At 43.7% G+C, this 23,429-nt stretch overlaps 1 protein-coding gene across 1 annotated transcript in view; it reads right to left on the bottom strand.

The window, feature by feature from the left end:
- The window catches only part of aldh1a3 (aldehyde dehydrogenase 1 family, member A3), a 147,360-nt gene extending 124,162 nt beyond the window's left edge, over positions 1-23,198 (bottom strand). Inside the window, exon 1 of the mRNA XM_072564898.1 lies at positions 22,908-23,198. Within this exon, the coding sequence (XP_072420999.1) occupies positions 22,908-23,012 (105 nt within the window). The 5' untranslated portion in view covers positions 23,013-23,198. The remainder of the gene's footprint in view (positions 1-22,907) is intronic.
- Positions 23,199-23,429: the final 231 nt, after the last annotated feature.

Genomic DNA, 23,429 nt, shown 5'->3' with positions numbered 1-23,429 from the left:
GAGAGAGAAAGAGGGCTGAATTTTGCCAGAGATCAGTTAAGTGTAAATTTTGGCAAGTTTCATAGTCGGTTCCTCTCTATGAAGTCTACTGCGCTTTCTCAGTCTATCTTCCCAAGCTTGCCAAGCTTCCCTGCCCTGTAGTGTTTGCTGGTCATATCCTCCCACCTGCCATAGCTAGATGGGCTTTCCACTGCTGGGATCTCCTGGGATCCTTGGTATCAGTGCCATTTTTAAAAGGCCAAATGCTGCTGTGCCTGGATTGTGTAATTTGTGGCAGACAAATCAGGCAAAGGAAAGTTGGCACCCACTTTGCAGGCAGGGTCTGGTGGATAGTGCAGAGGAAGGTTCTCTTCTTTGCCCAGGACACCATACCACCAGAACTTGCTAACCTGGTCCAAGGTTGCCACCTAGTTCATTAAAGTGTCAACAGTTGGGAGGAATGGCCAACAATGCTGCACAAAGGTCAAAGAACCTCCACTATGGATAGTCACAAATGGTGTAGTCTACAAGGCAGTCATGCTCTTGATACTCCTTTGCAGCTGTGAAACCTGGCAGATGTATCACCAACACCTGAAACTGCTCGAGATATACCTTCAGTACTGTCTATGGAAGACCCTTGTTGTCACCTGCATTGAATGCCTCTCAAATCCAAATGTCTTCCAGGAATCCGATGTCCTGTTTCATTTTCGAGTGCATTGAACAGGCCACTGCATTAAACTGCTGGACACTCTCCTTCCAAAGCACTCTCTTTACTCCAGGCTCAACATTCACAGGGTGACCAGAGGAAACATTTTAAAGATGACTTACAATCCAGAGTCTGCTGGAAGGAGAATAACTTTGATTTCAAAAGCTGGGAGGACCTGGATCGCCGACAATGGTGAGCGCTATTTCAGCAAAGTATAGCTCGCTCTGAGGTGAGGTGGATAGCAAAGACTGTGAGAGCAAGAAAAAAACTTGAAGACAGCTTACTAATGACCGAGTGCTAAAGGGAAATGTAGATTTGGGTGTCTTTTAATGCCTTTTCCTTTTCATCTTCCATCTGTTTTATCTTACACTGTCTCTTATAGCCTCTGCCTCTGTCCATTTCTCTTTCTCTTCCTTTCCTTACTCTGGGATTCTGTGACAAATATCCTTAAGGGGCACAGGGACAAAGGAACCTGGAGATATATGTCCATCGATCATTCAAAGTGGCAGGACAGATAGAGAGAGCAGTTCACTTTATTAAGAGGGACAGAGAGTACAAGGGCAGGATGAGGTTGTTGAATTTGCACAAGATACTTGTTATACCTCAGCTGGAATATGTGTATGGTTCTGCATGCTAAATTGAATATATTGGAGAGAGTACAGAAGAGATTTACAAAACTGGTTCCAAGTGTGAGAAACTTTATTTATGAGGATAGATTGGAAAGATTGGGACTGATGTCCTTGGAGAGTAAGGAGGTTAACAGGAAACTGAGATAGAAGTTTTCAATGTCATGAAGGGGTTGGATAGAGTAATTAGGGAAGAACTGGTACCTCATGTGAAAGGATTGAGAATGACAGAACATCAAGTTAAAATGGTTTCTAAATGTAACAAATGCGAGGTAAGAAAAACAAATTTTCACACAATTTGAGGTATGGAATGTATTGCCTTGACGTGTGGTGGAGGCAGGTATAATTCAAGCATTTAAGAAGGCATTGGATGATGAGTGAATTGAAACAACATGCAAAGATATGGGGAAAAGACAGGCAAATGGCACTGAAGTGGGAGATGGCATGGGGCAGGGAGACACAAGGCACACAGGCACACAAGATGGCCACTTGACATACAAAATGGCTATCGGACCACAAAATGGAGAGAGACAACAGAGCAAACACAGATGCTGCCTGGGGCCACCTGGATGCCAGCACAATGCACTCACAACCAAATTGATTAGATTAAGGCAGGTGGGGGAGAAAATACACATGAGTAGCGCATACCGCCTACCAAAGTGTCTGGGTCCAGGCAACTCCTTTGATAGAAATGCTAACTGTTTGATACAGACTCAATACAAAGTGTTAACAGCCAGGGCTGCAGTAATCATCCTTCCCAGGAAGAGCGATTAGCGCCCGTTACTACAGCAATGGACTTCTGCGCAGACATTGAAACTGACAATGTCTGCACTAAAACTGACAACGACCATGTGGAAATTAACAAAGGCTGCGCTGGAACTGACAATGACTGCAATGAAACCATCAACAATTCTGCAATGTTTACAATAAACAAACTACGTTACAAAGACAATAGCCTCATCACTGACCAATGTATTACAAAATGTATAACAGCATCTTGACATGTGCTCCAGGTTGACAGAAGACTCGCAGCTGACCACTGTGCTGTTGGTGTCTTTCCCCAGAGCTCCGATATTTCCTTGTACAATAAACTCTGCCGCTGAAACCCGACTCTGACTCTGAGGCTGGTGATTTTCCCCACAAGAGCACTAAATCACAATGCTCATTGGAGAATCAGTACAGACATGATGGGGTTAAATGGTCTCCCCTGTTCCGAAGTACTCCTGTGATCCTGTTTCTGGCAGCCATGAGAGACCTCCTTTAGCAGAGGTTCACTATTGCTTCTGCAGCTCAGTTCAATGTCTCCTCACTGAATGGAACAAAGGCATTGCCTGAGCTGACAACCTTCAAGGAATACAAAGTCTTTGAGACATAAAAAATCTTTTGCGCAGTCTTTGTAAGCCCAGATTTTTTTTTCTTAAAAAGGCTTTATATCTTAAAACTTTAGTGTCATCAGTGTACCTGCCAAACCTGATGTGCCTCTGGAAGAGATCTCCATCATGCAGGTATGAAATAGGAGAGGGCAAGGACAGATCCTGGGGCAATCTCAGGGATAACAGTGTGGGAGCAAGTGATCATTTGGCTGTGATTGATTGATAACAATGGAACCAAGTGAGAGTAATCTTACCCAGCTAGAAAACAATCTAGAAGGGTTGGAGGGCGATGGCATGGTCAAGAATGTCCAAGGCTGCAGGTGTGGCAAGAAGGATGAAGATGGAAAGTTTATATTTTTCACAGTCACAAAGAATTAGGATGCCTTGTAGAGCATGTTTCTTCCTTCAAGCCAGAAGCTTTGAGTTCAAGTCTCACTCCAGGATTTAACGACCAAGGAATGTGCATTCGTAACATAGCCAAACAGATTGAGTATCAACTTGCAAATCCTTGCAACACATGCCAATGGCAGGCAATAAGACTGGGAGAGATTGTTGGCCAACTATGTGATGCAATGAAAGTTGGAGCCTCTACCATCATTATCTGTGGCTCTAAGTTACAACGTTCATATAAAATGCATGACTCGACACCCCCAGCCTAACGAGGGAGTCACGGACAGATAGGGATGGAGAGGGAATTATATAGCTGGTGGTGGGGTCTGACTATAGGTGGCAGAAATAATGGAGGATGATGCGCTGTATCCGGAGATTGGTGGAAGGTGTGGATCGGGAGGGGGGGGTTCTCTCCTTGTTGTGGCTGGAGGGGTGGGGTTTCAAGAGCGGAGGTGCGGGAAGTGAAAGAGATACGCTGAAGAGCATTGTTGACCACGTGGGAGGGAAAATTGTGGTCCAGATATTCTGGAGTGGAATTGTTCCTCCTGGGAGCGATATGGCAGAGGCAAAGGAATTGGGATTGTAAAAATACAGGAAGGGGGATAGGAGGAGGTGTAGTCCAGGTAGTTTGGGAGTCGGTGGGTTTGAAGTAGATGTCTGTGTTGAGTCGGTCATCAAGATTACGATGGGGAATAATTTTCACCACATAGGCATACATTGATGTCAAACTCCTAAAATAGACTAAGTAATTTGTGGACTAAAGTGAGCCCGTTGACTCTACGGCACAAGCGTTGTTCAGATTGAAGAGCTGAGATCATTCAGAAATAAAGTGAGAACAGGAAAAGAGAAGATTGAGGAATTGATTAGGAAGAAAATAGGATTGTAGAAAGGGTTAGCGTATGAAAGAGAAGAGGGAAGGGGATAAAATAAGCAGGACACTAATTTGTCATCAGGACAGGCTATTGAAAGATGCCAGAGGCTGAGCCCGTTTCAGGCTGGTGAGACTGTACTTGACCACTAGATGGAGCTGTTACAAGCTTCATCCTCAAAACGAGCCTGAGCGACTGAGATGTCCCAGTATTGATGAGCTGTGGTGTGGGGCAAGGTGTAGGGGCAGTGTTGTGGACAATGAACTTGAGTCTACAGGGTGTATTATAAATTACTGATGGTCCTTTAAATTCTTCTCTGCAGGTTTTACAATCATCTGTAAGTCTGATTCATGAGCAGATTGGCAGGTGTTTAATGGGTTGCCTGCCCTATTGAACAAGAAAGACTGCATTGAAGGATTAGGGAGGGAAACAAGTGGAAATTCCAGCAGGACAGGATTTCGTGGCAGGGAGAATGTAGAATGGGGCTGGGGTGAATTACTCACTGTAGAATTCCCATCTGACTTGTTTTTATAGCCACATGGCTAGTCCAGTTCGGTTTCTGGATGAAGTCAACCCCCAGAATGTTGATAGTGGAGGATGCCGTGATGGTGGTGCCATTGAGTGTCAAAGGACAATGGTTAAATTCTCTCTTATTGGTGATGGTCATTGCCCAGCACCTGTGTGGCACAAATTTTATTTGCCACCTGTCAGGCCAAGCCTACATGTTGTCTGATTTTGCTGCATTTGGATGTGGACTGCTTCAGTATCTGAAGACCTGAGAATAGCACTGTAAATCATCGGTGAGCATCTTTCGATGAAGTAGCTGAAGATGGTTGGGCATAAACCACTACCCTGAAGAGCTCCTGCAGATGCATCTATGCGTGATGATTGTCCTATAAAATCATCATTTTTTTGTGTCAGGCATAACTCCACCTAATGTAGAGATTTCTTCCAATTCCCATTAAATCCAGTTTTGCAAGGGCTCCTTGATGCCACCCTTAGTGAAATGCTGCCTGGATACCATGGACTGTCACTTTCACTTAACTGCTGGAATTTAATTATTTTGCCAATGTTTGGAGGCCAGGAGTGGCCCCAATGGAACACAAGCTGAACATCAATGATCAAGTTATTTCTGTGCAAGTGCTGATTGGATAGTACATTTACAATGACCACCACACTTTGCTGATGATCGAGAGTAAACAAAATGAACACTTCTTGTTTGAATTTGATTTTTCTGGCATTTTAAGAACGGTATATATATATATGGGCAATGGACTCTTGTTTTGCAATGAAAATGTTGCTACCTTTGGAGGAGAAAACCTGCTTTAGAGGTTAGCATAATTAAAGAAATTTTATCTTTCATTAAAATCTTTAGAGGTTAGAGATTAAAAATGGGCAAGTAACTTTGGCTGCACAAGACAAAACACAAACTATAAAAAGCACGGTGCGGGGTGGGGGGGGGGGGGTGGGTATGGTGTCCAGATGAATTGATTTGGTAACCAGATGGCAGAGGGGAGATCTGAGATCTCAAGATGATCACTCCTCTGCCTAATTCAGTCAGTCAGTTTGAGTCCAGTTCTGGTCGCCCAGTTATAGGAAGGATATTATGAAGCTGGAGAGGGTTTGAAAGAAACTTACCAGGATGTTACCAGGTATGGCAGGTTTGAGTTATAAAGAAAGGTTGGATAGACTGGGGATTTTTTTCATTGCAGCGTAGGAGGTTGAGAGGCAACCTGATGGAGATTTATAACATACAATGAGAGGAATAGATAGAATTAATGGTAATTGTCTTTTCCCAAGGATGGAGAACTTCAAGACTAGGGGCACATTTTTAAAGTGAGAGGAGAGAGATTTAAAAAAGACACGAGATGCATATTTTTTAGATGGAGGGTGGTTTGGATGTGGAATGAACTTCCTGACAAAGTGATAGATGTGGGTACAATTACAATGTTTGGATAGTTACATGAATAGGAAAGGTTTGGAGGGATATGAGCCTGGAGCAGGCAGGTAGGACTAGTTTAGTTTGGGATTATGTTCGGCATGGACTGGTTGGAGTGAAGGGTCTAAAAGTGTGATGCTGGAAAAGCACAGCTGATCGGGCAGCAACTGAGGTGCAGGAGAGTCGATGTTTTGGGCATAAGTACTTCATCAGGATGCTCTTCCTGATGAAGAACTTATGCTCGAAATGTCGACTTGCCTGCTCCTTTGATGCTGCCTGACCTGCTGTGTTTTTCCAGCACCACACTCTTCGACTCTATCTTCAGCATCTGAAGATCAGAGTCACTTTTTCCTGGTTGGATTGAAGAGTTGGTTTCCCTGCTGTATCAATCTATGACGCTATTAAAGGAATTCGAAGAGATCATGGAAGCTCAAGATTAGTTTCTTGATGATCAAACTGCCAGCAATTGTCAAAACCCAGTCTCCTGCTGTCATTGACAAAATTCCCACAGACCTGGTACTGCACCCACCTATAGTGACCACTCCTTTCAAATGTTCACCCTGATATATTATTCCTACTGCAGACAACATTAATGAACCTGGTGATGAACTGGGATTTCTGCATTTTTTGGGGTTTGTATTAAAATTCTATGATTGGTTTGCAAATTTATAAAAACGTAATGTGGGATACAGAAATACTGCTTCTCCTTTCTCCTTGTTGAGTCCTTTCTCCTTGTTGAGTCATTGTACCTGGTATATTTGTGCTGAGCTTATAGTGAACAGTTTGTTTTCTGCTGCCTGGTTAATTTATCAGTCTGCTACACAAAGTCTAATTGTATACATCCATTTCTGTGCACATATTAGTTACTAATGAAAGAATTACTGAGATGTCAGCTCTATTCTACCAAAAAGGCAAGGCTGAGGACAACCCTGATATTTTCCAAACAATGCTCTTGCTATAGAACGGAACACGCAACAAAACGTGAAACATTTGCACAGATACAGATGCAAACACGACCAGTTACAAACACCCCCAGATACAAACACGCCCAGATACAAACACGCCCTGATACAAACACGCCCTGATACAAACATGCCCAGATACAAACACGCCCTGATACAAACACACCCAGATACAAACACGCCCTGATACAAACACGCCCAGATACAAACACGCCCAGATACAAACACGCCCTGAGACAAACACGCCCAGATACAAACACGCCCAGATACAAACACGCCCAGATACAAACACGCCCTGATACAAACACGCCCTGATACAAACATGCCCAGATACAAACACGCCCAGATACAAACATGCCCAGATACAAACACGCCCTGATACAAACACGCCCAGATACAAATACGCCCAGATACAAACACGCCCTGACGTACACACACACCTAGTCTCCTTCTTCAGCAATCCCTCAGAATTGAAGATGATGTGTTCCCACTGGTTCCCATGGGTTCTGATACAGCTGATAAGTGTGACCCCTCCGTATGTGGGGCGGCAGGTGCTTGAAGGGTTGGGGGGATGGGGTTGTTTGAAAGTTTGTGAGCTCCCTCTGGTAACCCAATGTCCCTCCTGCATATTCCTGATTAAATGTCTTGATGTGTTTGATGCCTTCTAACTGGGCTCCCTCAATTTTCATTGATGACAAGCCTGGAATTACCATGAGTCAGTGGAATGGTTGGCTTCTTCAAGACTAGAATGTAGAACATAAAACAGTACAGCACAGCACAGAGCCTGCCTGTGCTGACCATGATACCATTCTGAGCTAATCCTAGGTGCCTACACTTGGTGCATATTCCTCTATTCTCTGCCTGTTCATGCACCTGTCGAATGTCTTTTAAATATTGTTATCATATCTGCTTCTACCTCCTCCCCAGCAGCGTTTTCCAGGACGTACCTGCCTCTGAGTAAAAAACTTTCCTCACATATCTCCTTCAAACTTTCCTCCTCTCACCTTAAACCTATATTCCTGAAATTTGACATTTCCACTCTAGGAAGAAATTCTGAATCTTCACTCTATCTATGCCTCTCAGAATTTTATGTATTTCTATGAGGTTGTCCCTCAGCCTCTGATGATCTAGTGAAAACAATCCAAGTTTGTCCAAGCTCTCTTCAAAACAAATACACTTTAATCCAGGTGAAATCTGATAAACCTCTCCAAAGCCTCTGCATCCTTCCTATAGTGTGGCGACCAGAACAGCGCACAATATTCCAAATGTAGCCTAACTAAAGTTTTTTACAGCTGCAACATGACTTGCTAACATTTAGACTCAATCTTCTGACCAATGAGGATAAGCATGCTATATGCCTTCTTAATCACTTGCGTTGCCACTTTCAGAGAGCTATGTGCCACTTTCAGTGGGCGGTACGGTGGCACAGTGGTTAGCACTGCTGCCTCACAGCGCCAGAGACCTGGGTTCAATTCCCGCCTCAGGCGACTGACTGTGTGGAGTTTGCACATTCTCCCCGTGTCTGCGTGGGTTTCCTCCGGGTGCTCCGGTTTCCTCTCACAGTCCAAAGATGTGTAGGGCAGGTGAATTGGCCATGGTAAATTGTCCGTAGCGTTAGGTAAGGGGTAGATGTAGGGGTATGGGTGGGTCGCGCTTCGGCAGGGCGGTGTGGACTTGTTGGGCCGAAGGGCCTGTTTCCACACTGTAAGTAATCTAATCTAATCTATGGACTTGCACCCCAAGATCCCTCAGTATATCAATGCTCCTCAGGGTCCTGCCATTTACTGTCTACTTTCCTCTTACACTTGGATCTCCAAACATGCATCCCTTCACACTTGTCCAGATTAATCTCCATCTGCTATTGCTCTGTCGAACTTTCCAACTGGTCTGTATCCTGCTGTATCCTTTGACAACATTAGATTATATTAGATTCCCTACAGTGTGGAAACAGACCCTTTGGCCCAACCAGTCCACACCGACTCTCCGAAGAGTAACCAACCCAGACCCATTTCCCTCTAACTAATGTACCTAACACCTGCATATCATTAGATTGTGGGAGGAAACCGGAGCACCCGGAAGAAACCCACGCAGACATGGGGAGAATGTGCAAACTCCACACAGACAGTTGCCCGAGGCGGGAATTGAACCTGGGGCCCTGGTGCTGTGAGGCGGCAGCGTTAACCACTAAGCCACTGTGCCGCCCTATTTCACACTATTCATATCTCCATGAACTTTCATGTCATCTGGAAACTCACTAATTAGCCCACCTATAATTTAATGCAAATAATTATTGCATATTTCAAACAACAAAGGTCCCAGGACTGATCCTTGAGGACCACCGCTGGTCACAGATCTCCAGTCAGAAAAACACCCCTCCACAACCACCCTCAGTCTCCTATAATCAAGCCAATATTGTATCCAACTTGCCAACTCACCATGGATTCTATATGACTGAATCTTCTGGACCAACTTACCATGAGGGACCTTGCCCACCTATCCTACCTCATCAATCATCTCCATCAATTCCTCAAAAACCTCAATCAAATTTATGAGATAACACCTCCTTTGCCATACTAACTATCCCTAATAAGCCCATTCTTCTCCAAATGTAAGTAAATCTTGTCCCAAAAAATCTTCACGAATAATTTCCCTATCGCTGACGTAAGGCTCACCAGGTTATAATTTCCTGGATTGTTTCTGTTGCCTTTCTTAAATAAGGGAGCAATATTGGCTATTCTATACTCTCCTTGGACTTTGCCTGTGCCTAAAGAGGTTAGAAAGATCTCTGTTAGGGCCCCAGCAGTCTCCTCCCTTGCCTTCTTTAGCATGCTGGAATAGATCCCATCAGATGCTGGGGACTTACGTATCTTAATACTTTCTCATTCTTCTTAATATCGATTTCCCCAGAATATCAACACACCCCTCATTAATCTTAACATCATCCATGTCCTTTTCCTTGGTGAAACCGATACAAAGTACTCATTAAGGACCTCACCTACTTCCTCTGGGTCCATGCTAAAACTCCCTCCTTTGTCTTTGGGCAACCTACTGTTTCCCTTGTTACCCTCTTGCTCCTAATATTCATATAAAATGTTGTTGGAGTCTTCTTAATCCAACTTGCCAAGATATTTCATGGCCCCTTCCAGCCCTCTTAATTTCTTGTCTAATTTATTTCTTGCTTCATTTTTATTTCTTAAGGGCCTCGTTTGGTTTCACTGTCCTAAACTTTACATTTGAGTCCTTTTTCCTTATGACTAAACTTTCAATATGTCTCATCATCCAAGGTTCCTGAATCCTGCCATCCTTAGTTTTATTTCAACACAGGAATATGCTGGTCCTGAACTCTGATCAACTGGCCTTTAAAAGACTCCTACATGTCTGATGTGGATTTAACTTGAAACATCTACCTCCTTCGAATTAGGCTCCCGCCAAGTTAGCAACTTCACTAGGACCAGTCTCATCCTTATCCATAACTATCTTAAAACTTACACATCTTTTGAGGCCATCGATAAAATGGAAATGCTTTGGAATAGGGATGCACACAGATGTATGCTGACACACACAAATATACAGTCATATCAGACATAAATAAACATGCAGATTTATACACACACACAGATATATCTACTGACACATGGAGAAATGTCCACAGATATACAAACACACATAGATATATAGACACACAGATATACAAATGCAGACAGAAAAACACTGACACACACAGATTTATAGTGCGCAGATACACCCAAAGGTGAACAGATACACATATACATATAGACACACAGATAACAACCCTTTTCTCAATGTTAGCAAAACAAAAGAACTAATCATTGTCTTCAGAAAGAAGGGAGGAGAACACACCCCCATCTACATCGACGGAGCGGAGGGTGAGAGGGTTGAGAGCATCAAGACCCTCGAAGTGACGATAACAGACAACCTCTCCTGGACTTCCCACACAGATGTGATGGTCAAGAAGACACAACAATGCCTCTTCTTACTCAGGCAGTTTAGGAGATTTTGCCTTTTCATAAGGACCCGCATCAATGTTTACAGATGCACCAGAGAAAACACTGTTCAGGTGCATAATGGCCTGGTATGGCAAATGCTCTGCCCAGAACCATAAGAAACTATCGAAGGTTGTGTGCACAGCCCAGACAATCGCAAAAGCCAACCTTTCATCCAAGGACTCCATTTACACTTCTCATTGCTGTCAAAAGGCTGTCAACATTGTCAGCAACTCCTCCCACCCTGGTAATGCTCTCCTACATCCTCTTCCATCAGGCAAAAGCTTGAACACATGCACCAATAGGCTCAAGAACATTTTTTAGATTAGAATCAGTCTAAACATTATGGCACAGACAGCAGCACACAGGGGGCTAATATCTTAAACACATTATCTGGGCTGACACCAGTTGTTAAAGTTAACCTGAGAATGTCACTTTTAAAAACGTTTTGTAATTTACGTATGAAAGAAGTGAAATTAACATGGTCATTCTAACAGATGAGAGACTTAACAAACAATCAAGGTATTTTTCAATGTATAATTTCAGTTACATCACACTGTAAACTTTTGTTATAAATTCTGTGTCTTATAATTGTGTACTCCACAACTACCTGATGAAGGAGCAGCACTCCGAAAGCTAGTGCTTCCAAATAAACCTGTTGGACTATAACCTTGTGTTGTGTGATTTGTAACTAAGATCAATTTAACCTACACACCCCTCAATTTACTGCTGACTATGTGCTTGTCCAGCAGTCGCTTAAATGTCCCTAATGTCTCTGACTCTACTACTGTTGCTGGCAGTGCATTCCATGCGCCCACCACACTCTGTGTAAAGTACCTACCTCTGATATCTCCCCATAACCTTCCTCCAATCACCTTAAAATTATAGCCCTTCATGACAGACATTTCTGCTGTGGGGAAATGTCTCTGACTATCTACTCTATCTATGCCTCTCATTACTTTGTACACCTCTATCAAGTCACCTCTCTTCCTTTGATCTATATGATCTTGTTTCCTACAATCTGCCTACACTGCTCACAAACAAAGCTTTTCACTGTACTTAAGTACACATGACTACAATAAATGAAGTCAAATCAAATCAAAATCAGATATACAGACACATACTTACATGGATACATAGGTAAACAGATATACAGATACTTACGGATATATGTATACACAACGTGTAAGTGTGTGCATGTGTGTCTCAATATTGGCATATTCCGTTTATTAGCGGAAGCATTTTCAGTACAAGATGCATATCTGGGAGAGGAATATCAGTATCTCACTCAGTGGAGCTACCTGGTGACCAGAGCTGTAGCGACAGGATTACAATTGATTTAGTGGGAAAAATAATAAACAGTGTCAGGTTTTTGCTTGTTTTTCTCTACTCCCAGATTCTCATTATTTGTTTTTTTGTATTGCCTTTGCATTCTATTTCTCTTTCCCTTATTCCTTAAGACTACTTTTTGTGAACGTTCTTCTCGTCTTCCCCTAACTAGGTAGCTGACATTGCGGTTGATGATCAGGTGAAGGAGCTGTCAATGATCTTAGACAACACCAGGCTATAGTCCAACAGGTTTATTTGGAAACACTAGCTTTTGGAGCACTGCTCCTTCATTAGGTGGTTGTGGAGGATAAGATCATGCTCACAAAATATATAGCCAAAGGAGTCCAGGGTCATGGAGATGTGATACATTAGATTAGATTAGATTTCCTACAGTGTGGAAACAGGCCCTTCGGCCCAACAAGTCCACACAGACCCTCCAAAGAGTAACTCATCCAGACCCATTTCCCTCTGACTAATGCGCTTAACACTATGGGCAATTTAGCATGACCAATTCACCTGACCTGCACATCTTTGGACTGTGGGAGGAAACCCACACAGACACGGGGAGAATGTGCAAACTCCACACAGACAGTCGCCCGAGGCTGGAATAGAACCTGGGACCCTGGTGCTGTGAGGCAGCAGTGCTAACCACTGAGCCACAATGCCACCATACAGTAAACAATCTCAGATTAAAACTTTCATTTTTTATAATGGGATATGCTGGTTTCTGTTCTTTAATATGTAAATCCCAGAACTTCTTGTAAATTACATTCTCAAAACAACTCAGGTTTTTAAACAATAGATATGAAGTCTGTCTGTTTTCTAATGCTATGTCAGACTGACAAACCCTCTGTATAGTTTTACAGAGTTTTACATGGATTCATGCAGCAAAATAAAATGAAATTCTGCCAAAACAAATTCACCTCATAAGCTTATATGTGTGCGCATGTAGGAATGAGAAATTGAGTGTGCATGTGGATGTGAGTGCACGTGATAGAGTGTGTGTGTAGATTTTGTGCATGTGTGTGTGTGTGTGAGTGTGTGGTGCGGTAGGTGTGAGAGGATGCATGTGTCAGTGTGAGTGTGGGGGGTGTATGTGTGTGCGTATGAGAGAGAGCTTGTGTACAACAGAAGGTGTGTGTGTGAGAGAAAGAGAGAGAGAGTATTGTGTAATGGGGTCACCTGTAGTATGACATGAACCAATGAAGGAGCGGCTCTCCGAAAGCTAGTGCTTCCAAATAAACCAGCTGGATTATAATCTGGTGTTGTGTGATTTTTAACTTTGAGCACACCAGTCCAACACCGGCACCTCCAAGTAATGATATTAGAAGGAAGGATGTGGCTCTCAGCTGGTCTCTCCCATCTCCTCCACAATGTCTTTGTATTTCCCACAGCCACGTACCCATCAATATCCATACCTCTTCTGTGACACAATCATATCTATTGCTATCCCTTCCTCTTCTCATTTCAACTGTCCACTTCACTGCTGTATCCTTCCCATCCACTTCCTCAACTGTCACTAAATTTATCCTTAAACCTTCACCTTTATTTGGTTTGGCCGACATGTGACTCTAGAGCCACAGAAATGCTCTCTGAAAAGCCCTAGCAAGCCACTCAGTTCAAAGGCAGCTAGTGTTGGCCAACAAGTGGGTGAAGCACACGTCCCCTCAAGTTCCCTATTGTCAACATCCTGTGGAGAAATTTAATTCAATTCACCACATCTGTACTGTAATAGGAGAAGCAGACCAGGAACTGGGATTTTCATGGTAACTCATGAGTGAGATTAAAAAAAATGGGGCAGGTCACGATATTGATGAAAAAATCATTTATAGTAATGAGGAAAGATGATGTCTTAAAAGAATCATCAAATGACACAATATAATGTTGGGTGTATACTATACCCCAAATTATCAGGGAGAGATAGAGGACCAAATATGAAATCAAATTTCAGAAAACTGCAGTAAGACGACAGTAATAGTAGGAATGTTAACTAGAATAGTTTTAATGCATAACACAAGAAGAGAGCAAACTTATTAGTTTGAATCCAGGAGAACTTTCTTAGCCAGTCCGTTAAAAACCTAACAAGAGTGGGGGCTTTCTGGACTTGTGCTGGACCTAATATTTGGGAATGGGCCAGGAAGGTTGAAGGTGTATCAAAAAGGGATCATCTTGGAAAAAGTGACCATAACCCACTTAAATTTAGGATAGTTATAGAAAGGATATGGATAATCCAGAAATACAAATTGTAAACTGAGGATAGGCTACATTTACTGGGATACAATATAATTTGGCCCAAGTGTACTGGAAGCAGCCACTTACAGATATAACCATGTCTGAGCAGTGGGAAAAGGAGAAAATATTCTGCGTCCAGGGCAAATATGCCCATGTAAAGACAAAAGGTGGGGCCAACACCATAGAAACCTGGATGTCAAGAGGCTTTAAGAAAAAATGAGAAGCTTATGACAAATACTGAGTGCTCCATAAGCGCTAGGGGAACTTTAAAAAATTCAAAAAGCTAAGAAAGTGTATTAATAAAAAGAAAGAACAGATAGACTAGGAAATTACAGGCCCAATCAGACTAACCTTGGCGGTGGGGAAGTTATCAGTAAGAATTCTGAGGAAATTCAGGAGGTATGGATTAATCAGGGATAGTCAGCATAGATTTGTTAAGGGAAGGTTGTGTTTGATAAAATTGATTTAATTTTTTGAGGAGGTAACCAACAGCGTTGATGATGATAATGCATTTAATGTTATCTACATGGACATTAGTAAGGCTTGTGATAAGTTCCTCATACAGACTGATCAAGAAAGTAAGAGTCCACGGGATCCAAGGCAAAGTCACACATTGGATTCAAAATTTGCAGAGAGGCAGAAAACAGAGTGAGATGCAGGGGATGCTTCAGTGATTAGAAAGCTGTTCCTAATGAGGTCTATAGGCCACATACTCTTGCTATTTCTAGTGCACATTAATGATCTGGATTTAAATGTATGGGGTATGGTCAAGGCATTCTTGAATGTTATGCAAATTGGCAATGTGGTAAATAGAGAGAAGGATGGTCATAAACTGCAGGAGGATATCAAAGGACTCAGCAGGGCAGAACAGTGGCAAAACGAAACTGGTGAATGTTGTTGAATGGAAGTGGAGTTGCATGTTCTTAGCTCCTTGAAACTGAAGAAAGCTTTTGGTATGCTTTCCTTCATTGATCAGCGCCTTCAGTACAAGTGTTGGGACATCATGTTGTGGCTGTACCAAACATTGATAAGGCCACTTTTAGAATACTGTGTATAATTCTAGTTGCACTGTTATTGGAAGGAAGTTGTTAAATTAGAAAGGGTACAGAAAAAGCTTACAGTGATGTGGCCAGGACAGGAGGATTTGAATGATAAGGAGAGACTGGACAGAATCATAGAATCCCTACAGCGTAGAAGCAGGCCATTCAGCCCATCACGTCCACACGGACTTTCCAAAGAGCATTCTACCTAGATCCCTTACTCTATCCTTGTAATCCTGCATTGCTCATGGCTAACCCACCCAGCTTGCACATCCCTGGACATTATGGACAGTTTAGCATGGTCACTCCACCTAACATGCACATTTTCAGACTGTGGGAGGAAACCCAGCCAGAGACAGGGAGAATGTGCAAACTCCACACAGGCAGTCACCCTAGGCTGGAATTAAACCCTGGGTCCTTGGCACTGTGAGGCAGCGGTACTAACCACTGAGCCACCATGCCACCCAATAGGCTGGGACGTTTTTCCCTGGAGGGTCAGACAGTAAAAGGTTTATAAAATCATGAGAGACATCGATAAAGTGATTTAGCCTTCTTTACTCCAAGGGTAGGGGAGTCATAGGTTGAAAGTGAGAGGGGAAAGATTTAACAGGGACTGGAGGGACCTGAAATTTTCAAACAGAGAGTGGTTAATGTATGGAATGAGCTGTCAGAGGAAGTGGTAGAGGCAGATATAATTACAAATTTTAAAAGACATTTGGACTGGTACATGAACAGAAAAGGTTCAAAGGATGTGGGCCAAACACAGGCAAGTGGGACTAGTTCAGTTTAGGATAGCTGGGTGGCATGGATGAGTTAGATTGAAGGATACGTTTCCATGCTGCATGATCCTATGACTTGATAAATGGTATTCAACCCAGATAAATGTGAGATAACACATTTAGGGAAGGCTAACAATGGAAGAGGTTACACGATGAATGTGATCTGGAAAGTGAAGATCAGGAGACCTGGGTGTGCAAAGCTACTTCTCTGAAGGTAGCAGGGAATATAGATAGGTTACTTTAAAAGGCATATGCGATATTTGCTGGGACATAGAATACAAGAGCACAGGTGTCATACTCCACCTGTATAAAGCACTGTTTAAGCCCCAGCTGCAGTACTGCATGATGTTCTGTTCATCACATTATAGGAAGGGTGTAATTGCAGAGGAAATTTACAAGGATGGTTCCTGGATGGAAGATCTGAGATATAAGGAAAGATTGGAGAGGCTGGGAGATGTTCTTTCGGAGCAGCAAAGGTTGGGGCAGGGGGCCTGACATGATAATGGTATATAAAATTATGAGGGCAATGATAGAGTGGAGAGGGAGGCACATTTTTCATTAACAGTGGAGTATCCCTATTCCAGCTGTACCAGTTGATCATTTTGATCTCTCTCCATGGTTTTGGCACAAAAACACAGAAGATGCTTACGGACATGAGACATTACTGAGGTTCTGAGTCACCTGGTTGGAGAGGAAGTGCTTCTCAACACCCAGGTGGCAACTTTCTAAGTTCAGAACCTGCAGTGATACCTTTACCTCAAAGCCTCTCCCAGATGGTGCACTCTGCTGACGAACTTCTACCGCCAGCTCCACAGCCTCAATGGTGACACATAGCTTCTGCGTATGGATTACTCAGGTCTTTGTAACTCATTGCAAGAGTTGTCAGTGTTTTACTTGATCTGGGTTTGGGACACAGTTGCCTCATGCCAGAGAAGGCCCAATCAGGATATTGCTGTCTCCCCTGCTGTTAGCAGGAGGCTGCTGTTCAGGAACCTGCATCGCCACTGATACTATTTTGACAGTGGGCAGAGGAGAGGCAGCTGGAGAGAACAGTTTCGGGGATGTGCTGCATGGTGGAGGAGGAGGGCTAAATGATGCTGTAGAAACTTGCTGTAGAAAGAACAGTCAGTGTCCAGCCAGTTTCACCCATACTCTCAACATGGGGGCATATGGCCCCAAGAGCTTGGTGGTGTGGAAGTGAGCTTTTAATTGAACTGAACAAATCTGAAGCTTGAACAGCAACCCTCTCCATGGCTGCAATGTGTATCACCTTCCAGTTTTTTTTAGATTAGATTACATTACAGTGTGGAGACAGGCCCTTCGGCCCAACAAGTCCACACCGACCCGCCGAAGTGTAACCCACCCATTCCCCTACATCTACCCCTTACCTATTTAGCATGGCCAATTCACCTAACCTGCACATTTTTGGACTGTGGGGAGGAAACCGGAGCACCCGGAGGAAACCCACGCAGACACGGGGAGAACGTGCAAACTCCACACAGAGAGTCGCCTGAGGCGGGAATTGAACCTGGGTCTCTGGCGCTGTGAGGCAGCAGTGCTAACCACTGTGCCACCGTGCCGCCCACAGTTGCATGGCAGCACAGTCATTTAGACAATGAGCAACAGTAATCAAGAACACTGTGCCTGAAAAGGCAGTAGAACCATATTCAACAATAAAAGAGAATGTGATAAAAGGAAGTGGACATCATTCTTTGTGCAAACAGCAGGGAAGCCGGACAAAACGGATAGCTCTAACAAATAACCAGCACAGGACGCTCAGCTAAATGGCCTTATGCTGCAATGTCCTATCCCATGCTGCATGGCAAAGAAAACTATCTTAATGTCATAACTGATTGAAGGTGCATGCTGGAAAATTTGGTATATGGTACACACTCAGATTGCACATGCTGAATGTTACTAATATTCCATAGCTCTAGACACTAAAGTCATCAGGTCCCACCTATTACCAGAAGCAGACCCATCAACTAACCAAATGATTTAAAGATACAAAGGACAATTAAACTAATAAATTAATCACATTAATTCTCAAAATTATTATTGAAATTGGAAATGTAATACTTTAATATATGAACATATGAAATAGGAACAGAAGTAGACCATACAGCCTTTCGAGTTGCCCATTCAGTAAAATCATGGCTGATCTGTTTGTATTCCAAATTCCTCCTTCACTTCTTACCCCTGATAATCCAAGCTATCTACCCCTGCCTTTGGAATAAATCACTAACCATGTCTTCTGAGGGAAAATTCCAAAGTCACATAACTGTCTGAGAAAAACAAATTCTCTGCATCTCTGTCCTCAAATGGTAACCCTAATTTTAAAACAATGTGTCCTGGTTCTGGACTAACCTACAAGAGGAAAGATTGTTTCCACATCCACTTTGTTGAGGCAATTCAGGATCATTTAGATATCAATCAAGTCAGCCCCATCTGTGTATTCGAGATGTGTTGCAGGTTGTACCAGTGTTGGGGATGTGGTCTGGACTGTTTCCATTGTTGGAGATGAGGTCTAGACTATACATAGTATTAGAGAGAGGTTCAGACTGTACACATGTTGGAGATATGGTGTAGACTGTACATAATATTGTAGATTCATTCAGGACTGTACAGAGTGTTGGAGATGAGATCTGGACTGTACACAGTATTGGAGATATGGTCTGGTGTGTATGTAGTGTTGGAAATATGGTGTGGACTGTACACAGTGTTGGAAATGAAGTCCAGACTGTACACAGTATAGGTTCATTCTGGACTGTACACAGTGTTGGAGATGAAGTCCGGACTGTATAGAGTATTGGAGATGTGGTGTGGCTGTACACAGTATTGGGGATGTGGTCTGGGCTGTACACAGTGTTGGGGATGTGGTCTGGGCTGTACACAGTGTTGGCGATATGGTCTGGACTGTACACAGTGTTGGGGATGTGGTCTGGACTGTACACAGTGTTGGGGATGTGGGCTGGACTGTACACAGTATCGGAGATGTGGTCTGGACTGTACACGGTGTTGGGGATGTGGTCTGGACTGTACACGGTGTTGGGGATGTGGGCTGGACTGTACTAGTATTGAATAGAAGAGAATTGAATACCCTTTATTATCACATGTACTCCATTGTAGAAGTACAGTGAAAAGCTTTTACAATGTCTGCCTCTTATGACATCAATGTAGATACAAGTGCCTCGGTATAAATCATGAATACAACACAGGAATTTTCTCTCTCATTTAACCTATTTTGAAGAAGCCCTTAGGACTTTGACCAATGACCTCATCACTTGCCTTAATATCTGTTTATGGATTGGTGGAAAAAGATGTTCTATAATGCTCATTGTGAATACTTGGGGATGTCCATTTGAAAGATAAATCCAAATTCGTATTTCTATAGAGCAAACTATAAATTTCTGACCTATAAGATACCACAAAACAGGGAAACAAGACAGCTATTGGGGCACAGCAAGATCCCAGACAATGTAGTCACGTAACAACAAATAATTTGTTTTAATGATGTTGGTTGAGGAATTTTGACCAGGACACTGGGAGATTTTAGCTGCTCCTCTTTTTACTTCGAATGGACTTTTATATCCACCTGAGAGAAAAGATAAAGTCTCTGTTTAATTGAAGGATGACACCTCTGACAAAGCTGCACTCCCCTCAGTACTGCACGTAAATAAATAATTGTGCTCAAGTCTCTGGAATGGGACTGACATCCATAGCTACTTGCTCAGAGACAGTGGTATCCTTTCTAGAAATGTATGCCATTGATTCCGGCAGCTTTTCCAACTGAAGTATCCCCGCTTTGCAATATGAGATGACATGAAATCAAACAATAACAGAAAGGCTGTAAACTGAAGATGCCTGGCAGTGTGGATAGAATCAAATTTAACAGGAAGGACACATATCTGGCAGAGGAAAAATCGTCAAATTTCATTGATAACATAAACCATATAATTGGTTAATTTAGGGTAATGGTTGAGACATCCAGGCGTGTACCTTGAAGGGAGAGGGATTATGGACAGTGTCACTGACACCAACATGTGTAAATACAGCGACACACTCTGTGACACAGACGGAGATATAGACATGCAGAAAAGTTAAAATACAGACACACATTAGCACAGACACACATGGATACAAAAGTGCAAACACATAAAGGTACAGACACACATATAGATACAGGTGGACACAAACACGCGTACTAAACAGTGGTGATGACTGCTGAAGTGGTTAGCACTGCTACCTCACAGCGCTACGGACCCCGGTTCGATTCCAACCTCGGATGGCTGTCTGTGTGGAGTTTGTACATTCTCCCCGGGGGTTTTCTCCGGGTGCTCAGGTTTCCTCCCACAGTCTAAAAGCGTGCAGGTCAGGTGGATTAGCCATGGGAAATGCAGGGATCGGGTAGGTGGGCGGATCTGGGTGGGATGCTCTTCAGAGGGTCAGTGGGGACTCGATGGGCCGAATGGCCTATTTCCACGCTATCGGGATTCTATGAGGGGATGATTCCGGTAGTGACAGAGGATACGATCAAAGGGCAGGTCTTAAGACGCCTTTTAATGGGGCGAATGCAGGTGACAAAGGAGGGCTCCGGGGAAAGAAAGGTTTCATAAAGTTTGCCATGATTCTGGTACTGAAAGGAATCAGTTCCCACGAAAACAATTACACAGGAATAAAGGTGAACATTGCAAAACTTTCTACAACTTTTTCAGATGAGCATTGTGACCTCTCGTTAATGCACCGTCAAGCATTTTTCTACAACTGAAACTTCGAAATAAACTGAGCGTATCCTCTCTGAAACCGTAATTCCTGTCCCCCACAGACACAGGTGGGTCAGACTTTCGAGCCCATACCCTCTGCTTCTTTCTACTTACACTGAAGTAGAGCCTCAGTCAGAGATGTGATAACACACCTCTGGAGCAGTTGGGATTTGAACCCGGACCCGACTGCGCCGTTCCAAACACTCCTCTCCAAGGTATTCTGTTCGGTGCGGGCGACCCAGTGCCCAGTGCCCAGTGCCCAGATTCTTGTAATTGGGGCAGTGGGACTGCATCCCCAAGAGACTGTTCCCAACAAACAAACTTTGCCCTAACTATTCGGAAATGAAAAGATGCCTCTAAAATATTTTATAATGATAAACAGTAACAATGATGCTCTGAAAAGGCAGCAGATGGTCCCAATGGAAGGGGAGTAACCGTGTCCTGATGGTCAGACCGCAATGATGCTCTCTACATTGGGATGGCAGCTTCCAGGGACTTGGAGTTTGAGGCTAAAAAGTGCACGATTCATGGAAAGGGCGAATCATTTTCTGGTAAAACCAGTTTAAAGATAGATCATCCTCCGTTTCATCAATTTCTCAGATTTCTCGCTCATTATTTTTGCACATTTACAAAATGGATTTGACCCAGCGAGAAGGGAGCTGTCTCCCCGCACTCTAACCTGGGTGAGTCCTGTCCTCGATCTGAGCTCTGCCTTTCCCCTGTCGCCGAGCACGGACTGTACAATTGGGAGTCGCTCCTTAGCCAGGAATGCACCAGGCTCCGGATCACAATAAATCAGATCCCCTCTGTCCCAATCCCTGTTCACACTAACTCCGGATTACAATAAATCAGATCCCCTCTGTCCCAATCCCTGTTCACACTAACTCCGGATCACAATAAATCAGATCCTCTCTGTCCCAATCCCTGTTCACACTAACTCCGGATCACAATAAATCAGATCCCCTCTGTCCCAATCCCTGTTCACACTAACTCCGGCTCACAATAAATCAGATCCTCTCTGTCCCAATCCCTGTTCACACTAACTCCGGATCACAATAAATCAGATCCTCTCTGTCCCAATCCCTGTTCACACTAACTCCGGATCACAATAAATCAGATCCCCTCTGTCCCAATCCCTGTTCACACTAACTCCGGATCACAATAAATCAGATCCTCTCTGTCCCAATCCCTGTTCACACTAACTCCGGGTCACAATAAATCAGATCCTCTCTGTCCCAATCCCTGTTCATACTAACTCCGGATCACAATAAATCAGATCCTCTCTGTCCCAATCCCTGTTCACACTAACTCTGGATCACAATAAATCAGATCCCCTCTGTCCCAATCCCTGTTCACAGTAACTCCGGATCACAATAAATCAGGTCCCCTCTGTCCCAATCCCTGTTCACACTAACTCCGGATCACAATAAATCAGATCCCCTCTGTCCCAATCCCTGTTCACAGTAACTCCGGATCACAATAAATCAGATCCCCTCTGTCCCAATCCCTGTTCACACTAACTCTGGATCACAATAAATCAGATCCCCTCTGTCCCAATCCCTGTTCACAGTAACTCCGGATCACAAAAAATCAGATCCCCTCTGTCCCAATCCCTGTTCACACTAACTCCGGATTACAATAAATCAGATCCTCTCTGTCCCAATCCCTGTTCACACTAACTCCGGATCACAATAAATCAGATCCTCTCTGTCCCAATCCCTGTTCACACTAACTCCGGATCACAATAAATCAGATCCCCTCTGTCCCAATCCCTGTTCACACTAACTCCGGATCACAATAAATCAGATCCCCTCTGTCCCAATCCCTGTTCACACTAACTCCGGATCTCCATCGCTCCTGTAACAGACAGAGCCCAGCACTGACAATCCGCCTTCCGTGTCTCTCCCGGTTTGTACCTTGGTGTATTTCACGGCCAGCGGTTTGGTTGCTGTCGGTAACCGAGCCGGACTTTCTCTCTCTCTCTCTATCTCCCCGTTGTCAAGGAGCCCGTTCTCTGCCATGCCGGTGCCCGCTGCTCGGGATGTCTACCACACGATTTGGGAACATTGGTGCCGACCTGGTTTTAAACAGGCCGGCCGCCACCACACCGATTGGACGGTGCCAGCTCACCGAGAGAGTCCCGCCTGTTTAAAGCGACAGTGTCCCTGAAAGAGCGTTCACTCTAACTCCGATCACAACAGCAAACACAGCAAGGAATAGGGTCGCCTTCATGATTGGCACCTTTGTGGACAGGTATGAGATTGTATCAAAAACGGTAGGATTTGTGGTGAACACATGAAGTTGGACATTGAGCACAGCAGGGCTGTGACTGAGGGGTGGGCTAGGGGGTGAACTCGAGTGTGGCAGGTCATAGTAAACAGGCAAAGTGAAGCAGTTCGTGTGATTGCCATTCAAAACCCCACTCACACTGACTGAAC

Source organism: Chiloscyllium punctatum, chromosome 48 (assembly GCF_047496795.1).
Source record: "Chiloscyllium punctatum isolate Juve2018m chromosome 48, sChiPun1.3, whole genome shotgun sequence".
NCBI lineage: Eukaryota > Metazoa > Chordata > Chondrichthyes > Orectolobiformes > Hemiscylliidae > Chiloscyllium > Chiloscyllium punctatum.
Note: the sequence above shows the minus strand (reverse complement) of the source record. Positions and strands in the feature narration are given on the sequence as shown.